Here is a 14239-nt window from a genome sequence, read left to right on the forward strand (position 1 = left end):
TGTATAGTAGTTGCATAGTGTATATAGTCGTTTCGTCGACACAAAATATTCAGTTTGAAAAAATTCAAATTCAGTTCAAAAAAAGTTGGATCACAAAGAACACATTCTCAAGAGGGTGTCCAAAATCTCGCTCAACTTGCCCAACCTCTCGGTGAAATCGTCGAGATTGTAATCTTCGATAGCTTCCGCTAATCCAGGGAGTTCTTGACCCTTGTATCCAGTGTATCTTCCGCTCGCATATACCACGTGCTTAAACCATGGTCTATTGTTCAAACCCTTGTGGTCAAGGAAATGTCTCTCAAAGTACTGCAAAACCGAGTTGGCTCCCTTGGTCTTGAAGTAAAGCTTGATCCTCTGCCAGTATGTCAAGGAATCCCAGTGGTCATACATGTCCACAAGCTCCCACAAGTAGTCATCAAACTCGGCGGTCTTCAACTCAAGAACCTGCATCTTCTTGTCCACCTTCTTGATCAACTTTTTGAGAGGGTGATACTTTTTTTTCGTTTCAAAGGACTCTTTGGATGGAGATCCCCCATGGCCACAATGCTTTCCTTGAGTTTGGTTCCACCATTGAGATGGAATTTCTAAGTCATGGTAGTATTTTTGCAGCTCTACAGCATAGTTGTGGGTCCTGAGTCTTAAAACAGGTTCATCAGAAAGATGGAGAATGAGCAATGAGATATATTTGGCCATCATATTGTGGAAGACAAAGCCAGGGTCCCCAAACTTGGACATCCAATAGTAGGAATCGTATAGAGAGTGGTATTGGTAGACAGAAGATTTGGTTGGGTCGTTTCCGAAATTCAGGTCCACAGAAGGGATCCCCAAATGCTCCAAAAAGACAGTGAAGTCAGATCCAGAGCCCAAAGTGCCGATTTTACCGCCCGCCTTGTCCATGAAATGGTCGTAGAGGGTTATCGTCGAGTTAGGATACTGCAATTCCTTGGTAGTTTCCAAGAGAAGGTCATTCAACAAAGGAGAGGCTTCCAGCGATAAAATCGGTCCGATGACAGCAGCATCGGTGTTGATGTACGCAACGCACTTTCTCTTTAGCTCGTGTTGATAGTACTCGGCGTACTCAGTTGAGCCAAGCAACGCGTACTCTTCACCGTCCCAACTGGCAAAGACAATGGAGATCTTGGGTTGCCACCCAGTCTTCACCAAGTCGCCGAATGCTCTAATGATTTCCAACATGGATGCGGAACCAGCGTGCGGGTCTGCCGCTGCCGGGGTCCAGGAGTCGTGGTGATTGCCAATGAGAATAAACTTGCTGTCGTCCAAACCTGTGATCTTGCCCATGATGTTGTTCATGATGCTGATGTTGAACTCCTGCTTGTTGTACAAATTCAACGTATAGTTGGCGTTAGGACCGACAGAATAATCGTAGTCCTTGATGCGGCCCTCCCATCCGTCAATCTTTGGACCGTGGCCTGATAGCTTCTCCAAGATTGGCTTGACATCTCTGTACGAGATTGGAAGAACCGGTATTTTTGGAAGGCCAGAGGGATCTTCCCGTGGCTTTTTCTCTCCTGGCTTGATTGCATAACCAGGGGTAGTAGGGTCACCGGCAAGTCCAAATGTGACAGAGCCCCTCTGGATAGAGGATGGGTTACGTGCGAATCCGTGCGGGTAGGGCTTGAAGCCATTTTCCTCCACGATCTCACCGTCGTCAGCGGTGTCGGTGTACAACAAGGCTGCAGACATGCCCTGCTCTTGTGCAAACTTGACCTTCAATCCACGAAAGATGGCGCCCATCCGTATGATGGCGATCTTGCCCTCGAGGTCCACTCCGAGCTCCCGCAACGCCTGGAAGTCTTTGTACGTCCCGTAGTTGCAGTAGACGTATTCGGCCGTGACATTGCCCGAAGCGGCGTAGCCAAAGAACGCAGGAACGTAGTAGGACGAGTTCGGGTCCTCTTCGAGCTCGTCTTCGATCAATGTCGGCTTGTACACGACAGCGGAGCTGTTGTCGATCAACGAGAGGGAGTTGTCGAGAGGATAGGAGACGTATGCGGTATACTGGTCGACATAGGCGTCCTCGAGTCCGAGCTCCTGGAACTTCGCCAGCGTGTAGTTCACCATGGCGATGTTTGTGCCAGCAAGCTGGTTGTCCGCGGTGTAATCCTTCAACCACTCGCCGGCGAGGTTTGTCTCCAACGAGCTGAGGAGGATAGAAGAGGCCCAGCCGTATGTGGTTGCTGAGCCTCCGTAGCTGTCGTGAAAGGGCAGGGCTGCTTCTGAGGGGCCGAGCTTCCACAGAGCAAGACCCATGGCAGCCGCAGCCAACAAGAGCTTGCCCTTTGCATGGGAGGCAGTGCCACGGGCAAATGCTCTATGTCTTGGCACCTGGGCTTCGACGTCGCTTTTGAGGCCGAGCCCGGCGTCATTCTTCTCGTCCATTTTCAGGTGCATGGAGGCTTCCTGTTGCATGAACTATATCTTTACGCAGCCGAGCACATCCGCGTAGAGCAGTGCAGGGCAGAACAGAGCAGAACAGAGCAGAACAGAGCAGAACAGAGCTCACGAAACCAATTGACTTTTCTGAGCCTCAACAACGGATGCCAGGGCAGGTGGGGAGACCGAAACTGTGGTAGATAGACGGGGTGGAGACAATTGCCAATTTCCCGCACGACTTGTCGGCCGAGCCAAGCGGCCGCACGGCAATCTTGTCACGTGACATATCACGTGGGTTTTTCTGTTTTTTTCTTTTTTTTCTTTTTTTTCGCTTTTTCCGCTTTTTTTCTTTTTCCGCTTTTTTTCTTTTCTCTTTTTTTCTTTTCTCTTTTTTTCCCGCGCTACGTCATCGCTCGGTCATCGACACGCCCCCCCCCCATGACATCACCCCGAGGACCGCCGCAGCCCGACGCCGCCAGCCTCTGTCCGCCCTCCCCTCCCCTCCTGCGCTGTTCCCGCTCTGGCCGACAACAATAGGCACGCCGCCCTGCGGGCTGCCCGATTGGGCGGCGTGTCGGCAGGGCTCCCTCTTTCGCCTGGCTCCCGACACTCCGTAGTGGTTTATGCTGACGCAGGCAGGCGTATGGCAGACAGCCAACGACAGCCAACTCTTATAAATACAAAACGGTTCGTCGTTGTGGTATGTCGGGACATCTCTCTGGTTCGTTTCTTTTAACTCGGACGGAGAAGAGAAAAAATTTTCTGTGCAGCTTTCCTCTGTGCACTTATAAAGGTCAAGACACTTCCCAGACCTTCCAGATCGATTTGGCCATTATAGATTTATAGACCCAGATCAACATCGGATAAGAATCAATTGAAACACATTTTTCACATACACAAACATACACGAATATAGACACAGCAATGACAGCATCCAGTTCAGAAATCAAGCCATTATCCACGCCTGTCGAGGAGGTAGCTCAGAAGCTCGAGAGCCCTCAGGACATCGGGTTCGTCTTCGACATCGACGGAGTGTTGCTCAAGGGTAAAAAGAGAATCGCGGAAGCCACGGAGATCATCACATATCTCTCGAAAAAGAAGATTCCGTTCATCCTCTTGACGAACGGGGGAGGTATGACAGAAAAAAAGAGAATCGACTTCATCAACATGACGTTGCAGTTGACGGAGACCCCGATCCACGAAGACCAGTTGATCCAGGCACACACGCCTATGAAGACGTTGATCCCACACCACAAGCGGGTGCTCATCTGTGGAGGACCAAAGGACGACGTGAGAGAGGTGGCCGAAGGCTACGGTTTCGAGGACGTGATCAGACCGGTTGACTTGATCAGGGCCAACCCTACCATCTGGCCATACCACATGTTCACCGACGAGCAGATCGAGGAGTGGGGTAGAGACCCGGCCAGCAGCAAGCTCGACGTCGACGGCACCGGCTGTGGCGAAAACTTGCCGATCGACTCGGTCTTGTGCTTCAACGACTCCAGAGCCATCGGGGCCGAGCTCCAGGTCATTCTCGACTTGCTCAACTCCGAAGACGGGGTTTTGGGCACTAGACGTACTTACAAGAGTGGCAAGCCAAGCATACCGATTGTCTTCTCTAACAACGACTTCCTCTGGTCCAACGAGTACAAACAGCCTAGATTTGCAATGGGTGCGTTGAAGATCGCCGTGCTCACCATCTACGAGAAAATCAACGGACAGAAGTTGGAGCAGCTGACCTTGGGCAAGCCTGAAAAGGTCTGTTACGACTACGCCCACCACATCTTGATCGACTGGAGAAAGGTCTTGTTGGGCGAGAAGCAACCGGGCAACCTTTGTCTCCCACAGCTGAACGACCCTCCTATCAACACCCCATTCAAGAAGGTGTATATGGTGGGTGACAACCCAGAGAGTGATATCACAGGTGGTAACAACTACAACTGGGGTACCATTCTTGTCAGAACAGGTGTCTACCAGGAGGGCGACTTTGAGAGAAACCCAGAGACATCCAGACCAAGTTTGGGCATTTTCCCTAACGTCAAGGAAGGTGTCATGGCCGCCTTGAAGTTGAATGGTCTGGCTTAGACTGAGAGCATAAAAACCGCTGAAATATATTTCCTCTTCCACTCATTTGACCGCTCTCAAAGCCCCCTCCAACTTCTTCTTTCGTCATCATTCTTGCTTAAACACATTATATAGTTCTCTATTTAATCAATTTATTCGATATAGCATTTTTTCACAACTGGGTCGCCCGCCTACTTTATGTTGTTGGCCTTGAGGGCTGCACTTACACCTTCCCACACGTTGTCAAAGACACCTAGCGTTGGCCGGGCAAGTTTTGGATTGCGCTCAAAATCGCCGTCCTTGTAGACGCCAGTTCTCACCAGTATTGTCTCCCAGCCATAGTCGTTACCACCCAAAATATCGCTTTCAGGGTTATCACCAACCATGTACACCTTCTTGAACAACTGTTCCTTTGGTCTCACTCCCAAGCCCGGAACGATACCCTTTGAGCCTTTCTGGGCAGACCCATTGATGCGCCTCCATTCTTTGCCGAGCACCCATTCTGCAAATGCATAGCTCACAGGCCAAGGCTTACCCAGCACCGTGTCTTCGAGCTCTTTGCCGTCATTCAGTCGCTTGTACAACTCTCTCGTCGAGATTCTAAACGCACCTTGTCCGAACCGTGGAATCGGGTACCCGGTACTCCACAATAAATCCATGTTGCTCCAGATTATGGGCACGCTTGGCGAGCTGGCTCCAGAATTTCTCCTTGTTCCAAAGAGTCCCTTGTCCGAGCACAACGCATCAATGGTCACTTGTAGATCTGTGCCCATGTCTCTAGGATCGTTGAACACCAACACTGCATCAATTGGCTCTGTTTCGATCTTCGACTCTGTCGCTGACAGTGAGTGATGAGTTAGTTCATGCTGTGTGTACCTAGTGTAGGGCCAAACATTTGGCGTGGCCCTGACGATATCGATTGGTCTGATCACTTCTTTGAAACCATAGGAGAGTGCCACATCACGAGCCTGCGGGTCTAATCCTCCAATCACTAAAACACGTTTGTATTTGTCCACTAGGTTCTTCATAGGAGTGTGTGACTGGATCAATTGCGAGGTGTGCAGTAGTTTCGTTGAATCGCTGTCGTCCCCGACATCCGCCTCTGAAACCGATGGCGACAATGCACTGTTTAAGAAGTCGACACGTGCTTGTTCGGTTTGGCCGCCACCGTTGGTCAGCAAAACAAAGGGGATGTTATGGTCTTTCAAATGGCTAAGCACCATGGGTGCATGGGGTAGGATCGGGTTTTTCGTCTGCATGAGAACTCCATCGATGTCGAACACGAAAGCGATAGGCTGCTGCTGTTGCGGTTGTACCTGCGATAAGCGCAGCGAGGAGGAAAGGCCTCGGGCGGAGAGCTTCACGCCGACAGTTCTTCTCGTTAGTGGACGTAACAGTAGCATGGTTTTCTGGTCTCGTCTGGAGCGGATAGGTCAATGGCGGAGCATCGGAATTTGAAAGGAATGTATGGGGGGAAAAAAGAGTGAATCTAGGAGAAGAGAGTGTTAAATTCCTCGACGGGCCGAGACGAGGGGGAAGCGAGAAGAGATATTACTGATAGCGCGTTGGTGCGTGTTATCGGAGGCACGGGGTGGATGGGAGTGATAGTGATCTGACGGAATAAATTATCTTATCCTATATTATCTTGTATTACCTAACTGCTCTATATATCATATCTATAATGAAGATGTGTAGAAATATATGAAGGGAAGTGGGGAACAGAGCCGGAGAGAGCGAAGGTGTGGAGAAAAAGGTCTAGTTATCGATCAAGTAGACCAACGTCCATGCGGAACCGGCGGCTATCGAGCCAATAAACACCATCTGGATTCCCTCGCTCACCCTTGTCCACCTGGTGCAATCTGTACCCATGGAGATCATGCTCTTCAAGTAGCCGAACCAAAACAAAGTCAGGAGCATGACGAGCACGGACACAAGCAAGCCCTTCGCCACGGTGGCGAAAAAGAAATATGGAATCAAAGGTATGAATCCACCGAAGAAGTAGCCGGATCCGATTGTGAACGCAGAGGAGACGATTCTCCCCTCGGGGGGCTCCTCCAAACCCTTGCCGTACCTGATGATGAAGTCGATCATGGCCTGCGGGTTCTTCGAGAGGTCCATGACGAAACTCTCTGCGGTTGACTCCGTGGCACCCATGTCGATGATGATGTCGTACAACTCGTCTGCTATGGAGTCCTCCGACTGGAAAAAGAGCTGTTTCTCCTTCTTGACCTGGCTGTAGTAGAACTCGCTTTCGGACTTGGCGGCGAGGTAGCCGCCCAATCCCATGGAGATGGCGCCGGAGACCAATTCGGCCATACCACCGGTGATGACCAACTTGGAGTCACCGAGCGACGAGAGGCCTGCGGTCAACGCGAAGGGGACGGTCAAGCCGTCGGACAAGCCGATGATCAAGTCGCTCATCACGCGGGGGTCGACGTTGTGTATTAGGTTCATCGGGAAGGAGTCTGGTTCCTGGCGGTCCTGGTTCTGGGTCTGGTTCTGGGACGCGGACGTGGACGCGGACGACCTGACGGAGGGGCTGTAGTGGGAGCGGCCCGACTCGAGGTCGGTGTTGAGCTGGTCCTCGCTGTGCGGCGGGTGTGTGGGCAGGCCGCTGTCGTTGCCGCTGTCGTTGTTGGAGCTGTTGTTTTTGCTGCGGACCAACGGAGAGGACTCGTCCACTGCGGTGTTTTCCTCTGGCTTCGAGGGACTCAGCTTCGACGCCACCAGGTTCTTGATAGCTACCAGGGACATTGCTGGGTGTGCTGCTCTCTATGTGCGGGTGCGGGGGTGTGTGTGTGTGTGTGTGTGTGTTGTGCGGTGCTTCTGGGCGGCTCACAGGGCCGGATTAACCTATTAATCTGGGTCTGGAGCGGTGCTGCGGCGCTGGACTCAAGCGGGGCAGGCAATCAGGAAAGCGACAAAAAAAAGCTAAAAGACGGAGCAGGGCTGTCTGTCTGTCGGTGTGTGGGTCTGCTGTGGGGATGGCTAGCTGTCTTGCGATCGCACACAAGCACAGTGTAAACGGGTCGTATGCTGGACACTCTGGCAGCTGTTTTCCTAGGCAATGGCGCTGACTGTGCACACGCCAGACCCCTCCGATGAAATAGAAAACACACACAGAGCCCAAGCAAAAAATAAAATATATGTCTGCTGCCCGACGCCTGTGAGCCCGTCTGCACGCAGCCCTGCGAGCAATCACAGCGAGAGAAATTGCCATGACAAAGCCAGGGCGAGACACACCTGCCAGGAAGAGAAAGCATGCCGCGGCCGCGTTGCCGGGCAGGGGTCGCTGGCGGGGGGGGGGGGCACGAGAAAAAGGGTGTGCGCCGCGTGGCCAATCAGCGCGCGCGCGTCTGTCAGCACGCGGGAAGGAGGCCGGCGATAGCAGGGCCGCACGTGACCCCGGGGTTGGCCCGCTACCTATATAGAAGCCCGAGTTGCAGAGGAACTGTCCTTGATGATGCTGCGGCTCACATGGAAGGGTGGTGCTTACGTCATCGCCTTCTTCGCAAAGCACGATCCCCTTTCTGCTGCTTACGTCAGCGTCGGCCTCCTCCCCTCTTTTCTTTTCTTCCTCCGCGCTGACGTAAGCGCGCGGCCGCCAGCTTTTGCCCTCCGCTCGGCCACTGCGGTGCAGGCAATTTGCCCTCGAGTCACGGAGGGGCTCGCACGCTGCGGTGCGCAGCTCTGCACGCTCCGGCTACTCTGTACCGCAGGGGCTGCGGTTATCAGCACAGGGACGCCCTTCTCTGGTGCCACCCTGGTTCTTGTGTGGTGTGTCTGGTTGTGCAGCACACATGGCCCTGACTGCTCCGGTCTCTCCTGCGGTTTCTTTCCATCCTCCCTCCCTCACAACAAGCCCTTCGCCGCCTGCCGCAGATCCGGATCCCACCGCCGGCTCTTATCAATCCACTCCGCCCCCTCCCCCCCACGCACACGCACACGCACACACTATGAAGCTCTCTGTCAGAACCAGCAACGAAAACACCCTCTCCTTGACGGTCCCCGACAACGCCACCGTCGAGGACTTGAAGATCGCCGCCATCGTGGCCCTGCCGCCCGCCACGCGGGGGGCCCCCCACCTCACGCCAAGCTGCATCAACCTGTGGTACAGCGGCCACAAGCTGGACTACTCCAAGCCGCTCCGCTCGTACAACATCACGCCGGACTCGGTGGTCGCCAACCCAAACCTGGTGGTGTACCTCACGTTGGACGTCACGTCGAGCGAGGGCAGCGGCGACGGCAGCCCCACCATGCCCGTGTCCCCGCAGGTGTTGGCGGCTGCCGCCACCGCAGTGGCCAGTCTCGCCTCCGCCGGTCCCGCCGACTCCGCCATCCTGGACGACAACGAGGAGGCCGACCAGGACGACCTCCTCCTGCAGCAGCAGAAGAAGACGAAAAAGTCCAAGTCCAAGTCCAAGTCGAGATCTAAGTCCAAGTCGAAAAAGTGCACCTTCTCCAACTGCACCTCGGCGCCTCTCAGAATGGTGGGCGACTGCCAGTTCTGCCAGGGCAAGTTCTGCTCCAAACACAGACTCCTCGAGAGCCACAACTGCAAGGGCTTGAAGATCTGCAAGGACAAGTGCTACGAGCGCAACGCGCTCAAGTTGCAGTCCGAACAGACCGTTGCCTCAAAAGTCTAAGTCCAGGTCGCTCCGGCTCCTCTTCAACTGATGTTACCCACTAATATATCCCCCCTTACCCTCCACCTCGGCGTGTACCAATTATATCACATTATTTTCCCTTCAGTCGGCTTGTTATCACGGATTCGATTTCTCCAACTCTTCTTCTCTTCACACCCTTCTTCCATCTATTTATTACATTCTTCTCACTCTTATTTTTTTCTTATCTGAACTATTTTTTCGTTTATCGTACGGCGGTCTTTCATCAATCTCTTTTTCTCTCTCTTTCTCTTCTTCTCTCTTAGAACTCATACAGGAACCGGGGTCTTCTTTATATATATATACATCCTCATGTTTAGTTTATTCCACTAAATATGAAAATTCTCAACTTACTCACGTCGCTTTTTCCACTTTTCCTACAGCCCTTTGTTGAATACGTTCGGAATTTGAGTATTTATATATTTTTGAATCTAAAGCTATTTAAGCGCATCATGCCTCTCTTCTCTTTATTGCTCTTCTTTACTCTAATGGCTTTCTGAGAACATACAACATCATCGGCGTGAAAAGCTTTTGCTCACCACCCTTCACCAAGTAAATAGCAGCCTCCTCCAACGCGTCGGTGACCTTTGCAGAACCCTTTGGTGCTAGACCAAAAGTCTCCAACGTACCAACAGCAAAAGTGGTCAGCTTTCTGCCTAAGTAACTGGATCTAACATATGTGCATACATCGTTAAAGCTCTGAATGTACTTCCATTCTCCAGATAAAGGATACCACCATGGTATTTCGTCATCGTTGTCGGCCAAGTCTCTTTCGTATAAAATCTCAAATCCAACATCCTTCAACGCCTTGTCGGCAACCTCTTTTTTGTACATCTTTGGAATACCGTCTCCAACCTCGATACCGTAGGCAATTTTTCTGTGCTCCTCGTTAGTCTCGTCGTATTTGTCGGTCATGACCCATTCGTAGACACCAAAGGTTCCACCTGGCTTCAGCACCTTGTAAATTTCACTGTAGACACCTTCCAAAACTGGCGCATGGACAGTAGCCTCAATAGCGTAGACAGCATCAAAACTCTCTGGCTCAAAGTCCATTTGCATGAAATCACCCTTCACAAAGCTCAATTGGTCTTCCATACCCATTGTCTTGGCTCTCAGGTTACCCTTTTCAACCTGGTAATCGTTGTTGTTCAAACCAACAACCTTACAACCGGTGAAAGTTGCGATCTCCTTAGCTGGTCCACCAACACCGCATCCGACATCCAAGACCTTCATGTCTTCAGTGATGCCCATCTTTGCAGCAAGGTAGTGTTCATGTCTTGCAATCGCTTGTCCAAAGGGCTCGCCCTTGTAGAAACGACAGAAGTGGAATGAAGCACCCCATCCGTATTCGTAGAAGTCAGTAACCAAATTGTAGTAGTGTTTGGTCAATGCAGAATAGTCTGCTAGACGTGAGCTTTCAGCTTCTTCACTGGTCTTACCATCCCAGTGCTTGAAATATCCCTCGATAGCAATCTCAGATGCCTTTTGGTCTTTCTGAGTCAACGCACCAATACCGGTGACACCGCCCGACTTACCATGCAAGGCGTTGGCAAACTCCTTGTCCTGCTTGAAGTTTTTTGGTGCAAGTTTTATGTTGTTTGATGGTGTGCTCATTGTGTTTTTTGTTAACTATTCGTTTGGATTGGAAAAAAACTCAAGAACAATCAAACGTAACGTGGTGAAAGAATAAGAAGAAAAGAATGAAAGGGAGAACAACTAAACAACTAAAATCTGCAGTAGAAAAGGAGGAAAGAAAGACTCTGTTTCGACAGCACACGTTACATTTAAACAAAGCTAACAACAACAGCTCTAGCGACCACGACGTCCACGAGACGCTATCTGTCTCCGTTTTCCTTTTTCGTGCCCCACTGTACGATCTGAACGAGCGCTCGGAGCGAGCTATACGATGGCCTGCATGCGCTATACGACGTAAACGACGTGAATTTTTCCACTTCACGGTGGGGTAAACGACGATCACGTGGGGCTGGTCCGAGTTCGGGGCATCCGTCGTATAATGCCAGCGGGCTCATTTTACATGGTTGTCGAAGCATCTGTGCGTCTGCCATTTTGTAGATGATAGCCTCAGTTACAAGTATTGCTCATTGTTAGAAACAGGAAGAATAGGGGGCACATAAAAGAAGCAAAAATAAAAACAAACTCGACAACTGCAGGACTCGAACCTGCGCGGGCAGAGCCCAAAAGATTTCAAGTCTTTCTCCTTAACCACTCGGACAAATTGCCAGAAACTCAAATTTTTGGAAAACTTTTGCGCCCTAAATGCCAATGTTTTTTTGAGGAACAAGATCTGAAAATTGCTTGATGATCGAAGTCTGAATTACTGTTGTTGAATCCTCCTCTATAAAAAATTACTTCAGAAATAAAGTACAATGTGGCTTACGTAATGACACTCAAACCCACTTGCGGAACAAGATATAAGCCATTATATATCGCTGTCTCAAATACAATCGAGCAAATAGGCTTAAAAGAAGCAGTTCTTTCTATGATTTCAAGCCCTTCGATCGTGAATGTTTTTCTCTTTGAAATCAACAACCCATTCATTGATCCATCCTTCTGCATAGGCTTTTGAAATCTCATTTAATGTCTTATTGTTGATTTTAAACCCTAGCTTTGATAGATCTAGAGCTGTCTTCTTAACTTTCTCCGCAGTTTCATCCCTATCAGAATCCCCGCTCCGACTATTTTCTTTTGCAGCTTTGAGAATTTCTTTTGTCCTATGAGCATCCTGTTTACGAATTCGGATAATAAATCTCGATAATGATCCTAGTACGTCTTCTGGGTCCGGTATAACCTTTAAATCCCCACTTTTGGTGATCATCATTGTATTGCTGTTTGTTTTGCCTACCAAAATTCGACAATATGGGGTCATCCCGAGCATTTCAAAGTTCAGAGAAAAAAGACCGTTTTCCGTTAGCGTCATTGAGAGCTTCAACTCATTACTTGAAGGATCACTGGTGAGATACTCTCCATCAGCAGTTTTCAAAGAATATACCGGCGTCCTTGAATTGTACACACCATTGCTATGTTCATTGCCGATAATTTTATCTGTGTTTTTGAAAAGCGTTGAAACATCAGATAGAAGAAAAACTTCATTCACATTTGTAGGTTCAATCCGGTTAATGTCTGCCTCTACTGTTATACCTTCTGGGGTATAAATTATGGTATTTTCAAGAGTTGAAAGTTCAACATCATCACTGAATATTAATTTCTTTTTGATACTGGCATCTTCAGACGATGAAAGCTTACCCCTCATCAAACACATGTTTCTTGAATCATCGGCGTAGGTAATTATTATTGGCAAATTTCCAGATTGTGTATCTAGAATGGACGAGTTTGCAGCTTGTATATCAATCAGGTATGCGGTTGTCCAACCGTTTGTTATAGCCGCAAGATCGATATCATCTATTTTTACTTCTTTGCCATTTATCGCAAATGTTGAGTTACTTGTTTTATTAGAATCAGCTGTCTGTTGCCATTCATGTTTTTGCACTCTATTTTTCCTACTCTTTTTCTTCTCACCTTTGAATATAAGTTTGGAAACCATTTCTTGTTTTAGACCAGCGATCTAAAATATTACAAAGCATGCAAAAAGAGTTGATGGCTCGTTGTAGTGGCCTAGTTCCCAGAGAAAGAAATACATGCGAAAACTGATTAGGAAGCACAAGATGACATAATCACATAGACAATTTGTAATATTCTCCATCTACATTAAACAAGACGATCAACAAACAATTGACTAGCAGACCCTTTAAAGAAAATTAATCAGCCCAAGGTTGGAATTTTGTTAAATTAGGTTTCTAATAAAAGGCAGACTCATTTTATTGCGAAAAGCATCAACAGATGCCCAAAAATCATTCACCGATCACTAAACTACCTTTTCCTACGTCAGCAAATCTATATTGGGTGTAATAAATAATGAATAATCTATCTAGTTTATATAATGTGTGTCTATGAAGAGCCAAATTTAGAGAGTGCCCATTCTATGACAATCTTAGTAAATTCTTGTTTGCGTTCGGTAACAACCCAATGACCAGAATCGACCGGCTTCACTATAAAGTCTTGAAAGTACTTCGAAATCGCATGGGTATGAACATCCTTGCCCACAAATTTGGAATAATTGGCACTAATAAGCAACAATGGAGCCACAACTTTCTGCCCCGCCAAACTTTCTAAGTCTCCGTACTCTTGCATCTTCCATTGCATGATGTCTTCGATGGATTCATTCAAAATATTGAATGGGACTTTTGGAACGAGAAGTCCATTTTTGTTGACCACGTTAGTCAGCCAAAAATTGATAATCTTTTCGCTAGGCTCAACCCATTTCATCAAATAGGCTTTCATGTCGGGAAGCGACCAGTCTGGATGTGCTTTTACACACCAATCCAAAGTACGTAATCCTATATGGAACTTCTCAAATTCAACATAAGAATCTTCTGAATTATCATAGGGAACATTATCAATTGAAATAACGCCTTTTATCAATTTGGGGAACCTCAATGCATGTATCATAGCAACCTTAGCACCCATTGAGTGGCCAAGTATAACGAATCCACGATGTCTTGGAATCGTTGATGGCAAGCTATCAATGAGTTTTGTAATGTCATCACTCATTGCTTTATTATTCATAGGCCTAGCATGAAAAGAAGTTCCGTGGTTTCTAAGATCTGGCACAATAAATTGTGTTTGTAATTGTTCGGCTAGTAATTTAGCAGCGGATCGGTTGTTTTTCCTGTTTCCCAATAAGCCATGCAGAAAAATCATTGGTGGCATCTTGGAATTGGCCTTTGGCGCAATGCTTGGAGTGAATAAATCGTAATCCAAAATTTGAGGAGAGAGGTGAACATGTTTTATGTTAGCATTATGAAGAGATGATGTCCTTCTGATTTGAACAGAGGTTAAAAGGCTTTTGCTGCTCATATGGTTGTATACAATGTCTGAATTCTCTCCTATTATCGAATATCGCGTAGATCCTCGGATACAGAGAGCAAGCAGTCTGAACTAGGCAAGATAGAAAAGAATACCGACTGTCCGACCCCAAGGCGCAACGTTTGGCAGCATCGTTCCACGAACAATGGAGAGCATTAGAAACATAAGTGACG

General features: G+C 48.6%; 8 protein-coding genes and 1 non-coding gene across 9 annotated transcripts; 2 read left to right on the plus strand and 7 right to left on the minus strand.

The window, feature by feature from the left end:
• Positions 1-90: 90 nt before the first annotated feature.
• PICMEDRAFT_29411 (hypothetical protein) lies at positions 91-2271 on the minus strand (the record flags this gene model as incomplete). The annotated part of the gene is made up of 1 exon (XM_019162590.1): positions 91-2271. One exon carries the CDS (start codon positions 2269-2271, stop codon positions 91-93), a length of 2181 nt encoding a protein of 726 aa, XP_019019680.1.
• Positions 2272-3318: 1047 nt separating this feature from the next.
• Positions 3319-4479, plus strand: PICMEDRAFT_70194 (hypothetical protein; the record flags this gene model as incomplete). Its single annotated transcript, XM_019163585.1, has 1 exon — positions 3319-4479. One exon carries the CDS (start codon positions 3319-3321, stop codon positions 4477-4479), a length of 1161 nt encoding a protein of 386 aa, XP_019019681.1.
• A 170-nt stretch (positions 4480-4649) lies between these two features.
• On the minus strand, positions 4650-5861 carry PICMEDRAFT_29281 (hypothetical protein; the record flags this gene model as incomplete). The annotated part of the gene is made up of 1 exon (XM_019162582.1): positions 4650-5861. One exon carries the CDS (start codon positions 5859-5861, stop codon positions 4650-4652), a length of 1212 nt encoding a protein of 403 aa, XP_019019682.1.
• Positions 5862-6213: 352 nt separating this feature from the next.
• PICMEDRAFT_30277 (hypothetical protein) lies at positions 6214-6912 on the minus strand (the record flags this gene model as incomplete). The annotated part of the gene is made up of 1 exon (XM_019162634.1): positions 6214-6912. The coding sequence occupies one exon, from the start codon at positions 6910-6912 to the stop codon at positions 6214-6216; it is 699 nt and encodes a 232-aa protein (XP_019019683.1).
• A 1502-nt stretch (positions 6913-8414) lies between these two features.
• Positions 8415-9104, plus strand: PICMEDRAFT_70197 (hypothetical protein; the record flags this gene model as incomplete). Its single annotated transcript, XM_019163586.1, has 1 exon — positions 8415-9104. The coding sequence occupies one exon, from the start codon at positions 8415-8417 to the stop codon at positions 9102-9104; it is 690 nt and encodes a 229-aa protein (XP_019019684.1).
• A 498-nt stretch (positions 9105-9602) lies between these two features.
• PICMEDRAFT_70198 (hypothetical protein) lies at positions 9603-10736 on the minus strand (the record flags this gene model as incomplete). The annotated part of the gene is made up of 1 exon (XM_019163587.1): positions 9603-10736. The coding sequence occupies one exon, from the start codon at positions 10734-10736 to the stop codon at positions 9603-9605; it is 1134 nt and encodes a 377-aa protein (XP_019019685.1).
• A 545-nt stretch (positions 10737-11281) lies between these two features.
• On the minus strand, positions 11282-11363 carry PICMEDRAFT_t32. The gene has a single exon. It is a non-coding gene; the product is annotated as a tRNA-Ser (tRNA).
• A 265-nt stretch (positions 11364-11628) lies between these two features.
• Positions 11629-12684, minus strand: PICMEDRAFT_70199 (hypothetical protein; the record flags this gene model as incomplete). Its single annotated transcript, XM_019163588.1, has 1 exon — positions 11629-12684. The coding sequence occupies one exon, from the start codon at positions 12682-12684 to the stop codon at positions 11629-11631; it is 1056 nt and encodes a 351-aa protein (XP_019019686.1).
• Positions 12685-13088: 404 nt separating this feature from the next.
• On the minus strand, positions 13089-14057 carry PICMEDRAFT_70200 (hypothetical protein; the record flags this gene model as incomplete). The annotated part of the gene is made up of 1 exon (XM_019163589.1): positions 13089-14057. The coding sequence occupies one exon, from the start codon at positions 14055-14057 to the stop codon at positions 13089-13091; it is 969 nt and encodes a 322-aa protein (XP_019019687.1).
• Positions 14058-14239: the final 182 nt, after the last annotated feature.

Source organism: Pichia membranifaciens, assembly GCF_001661235.1.
Source record: "Pichia membranifaciens NRRL Y-2026 unplaced genomic scaffold PICMEscaffold_1, whole genome shotgun sequence".
Taxonomy (NCBI): Eukaryota; Fungi; Ascomycota; class Pichiomycetes; order Pichiales; family Pichiaceae; genus Pichia; species Pichia membranifaciens.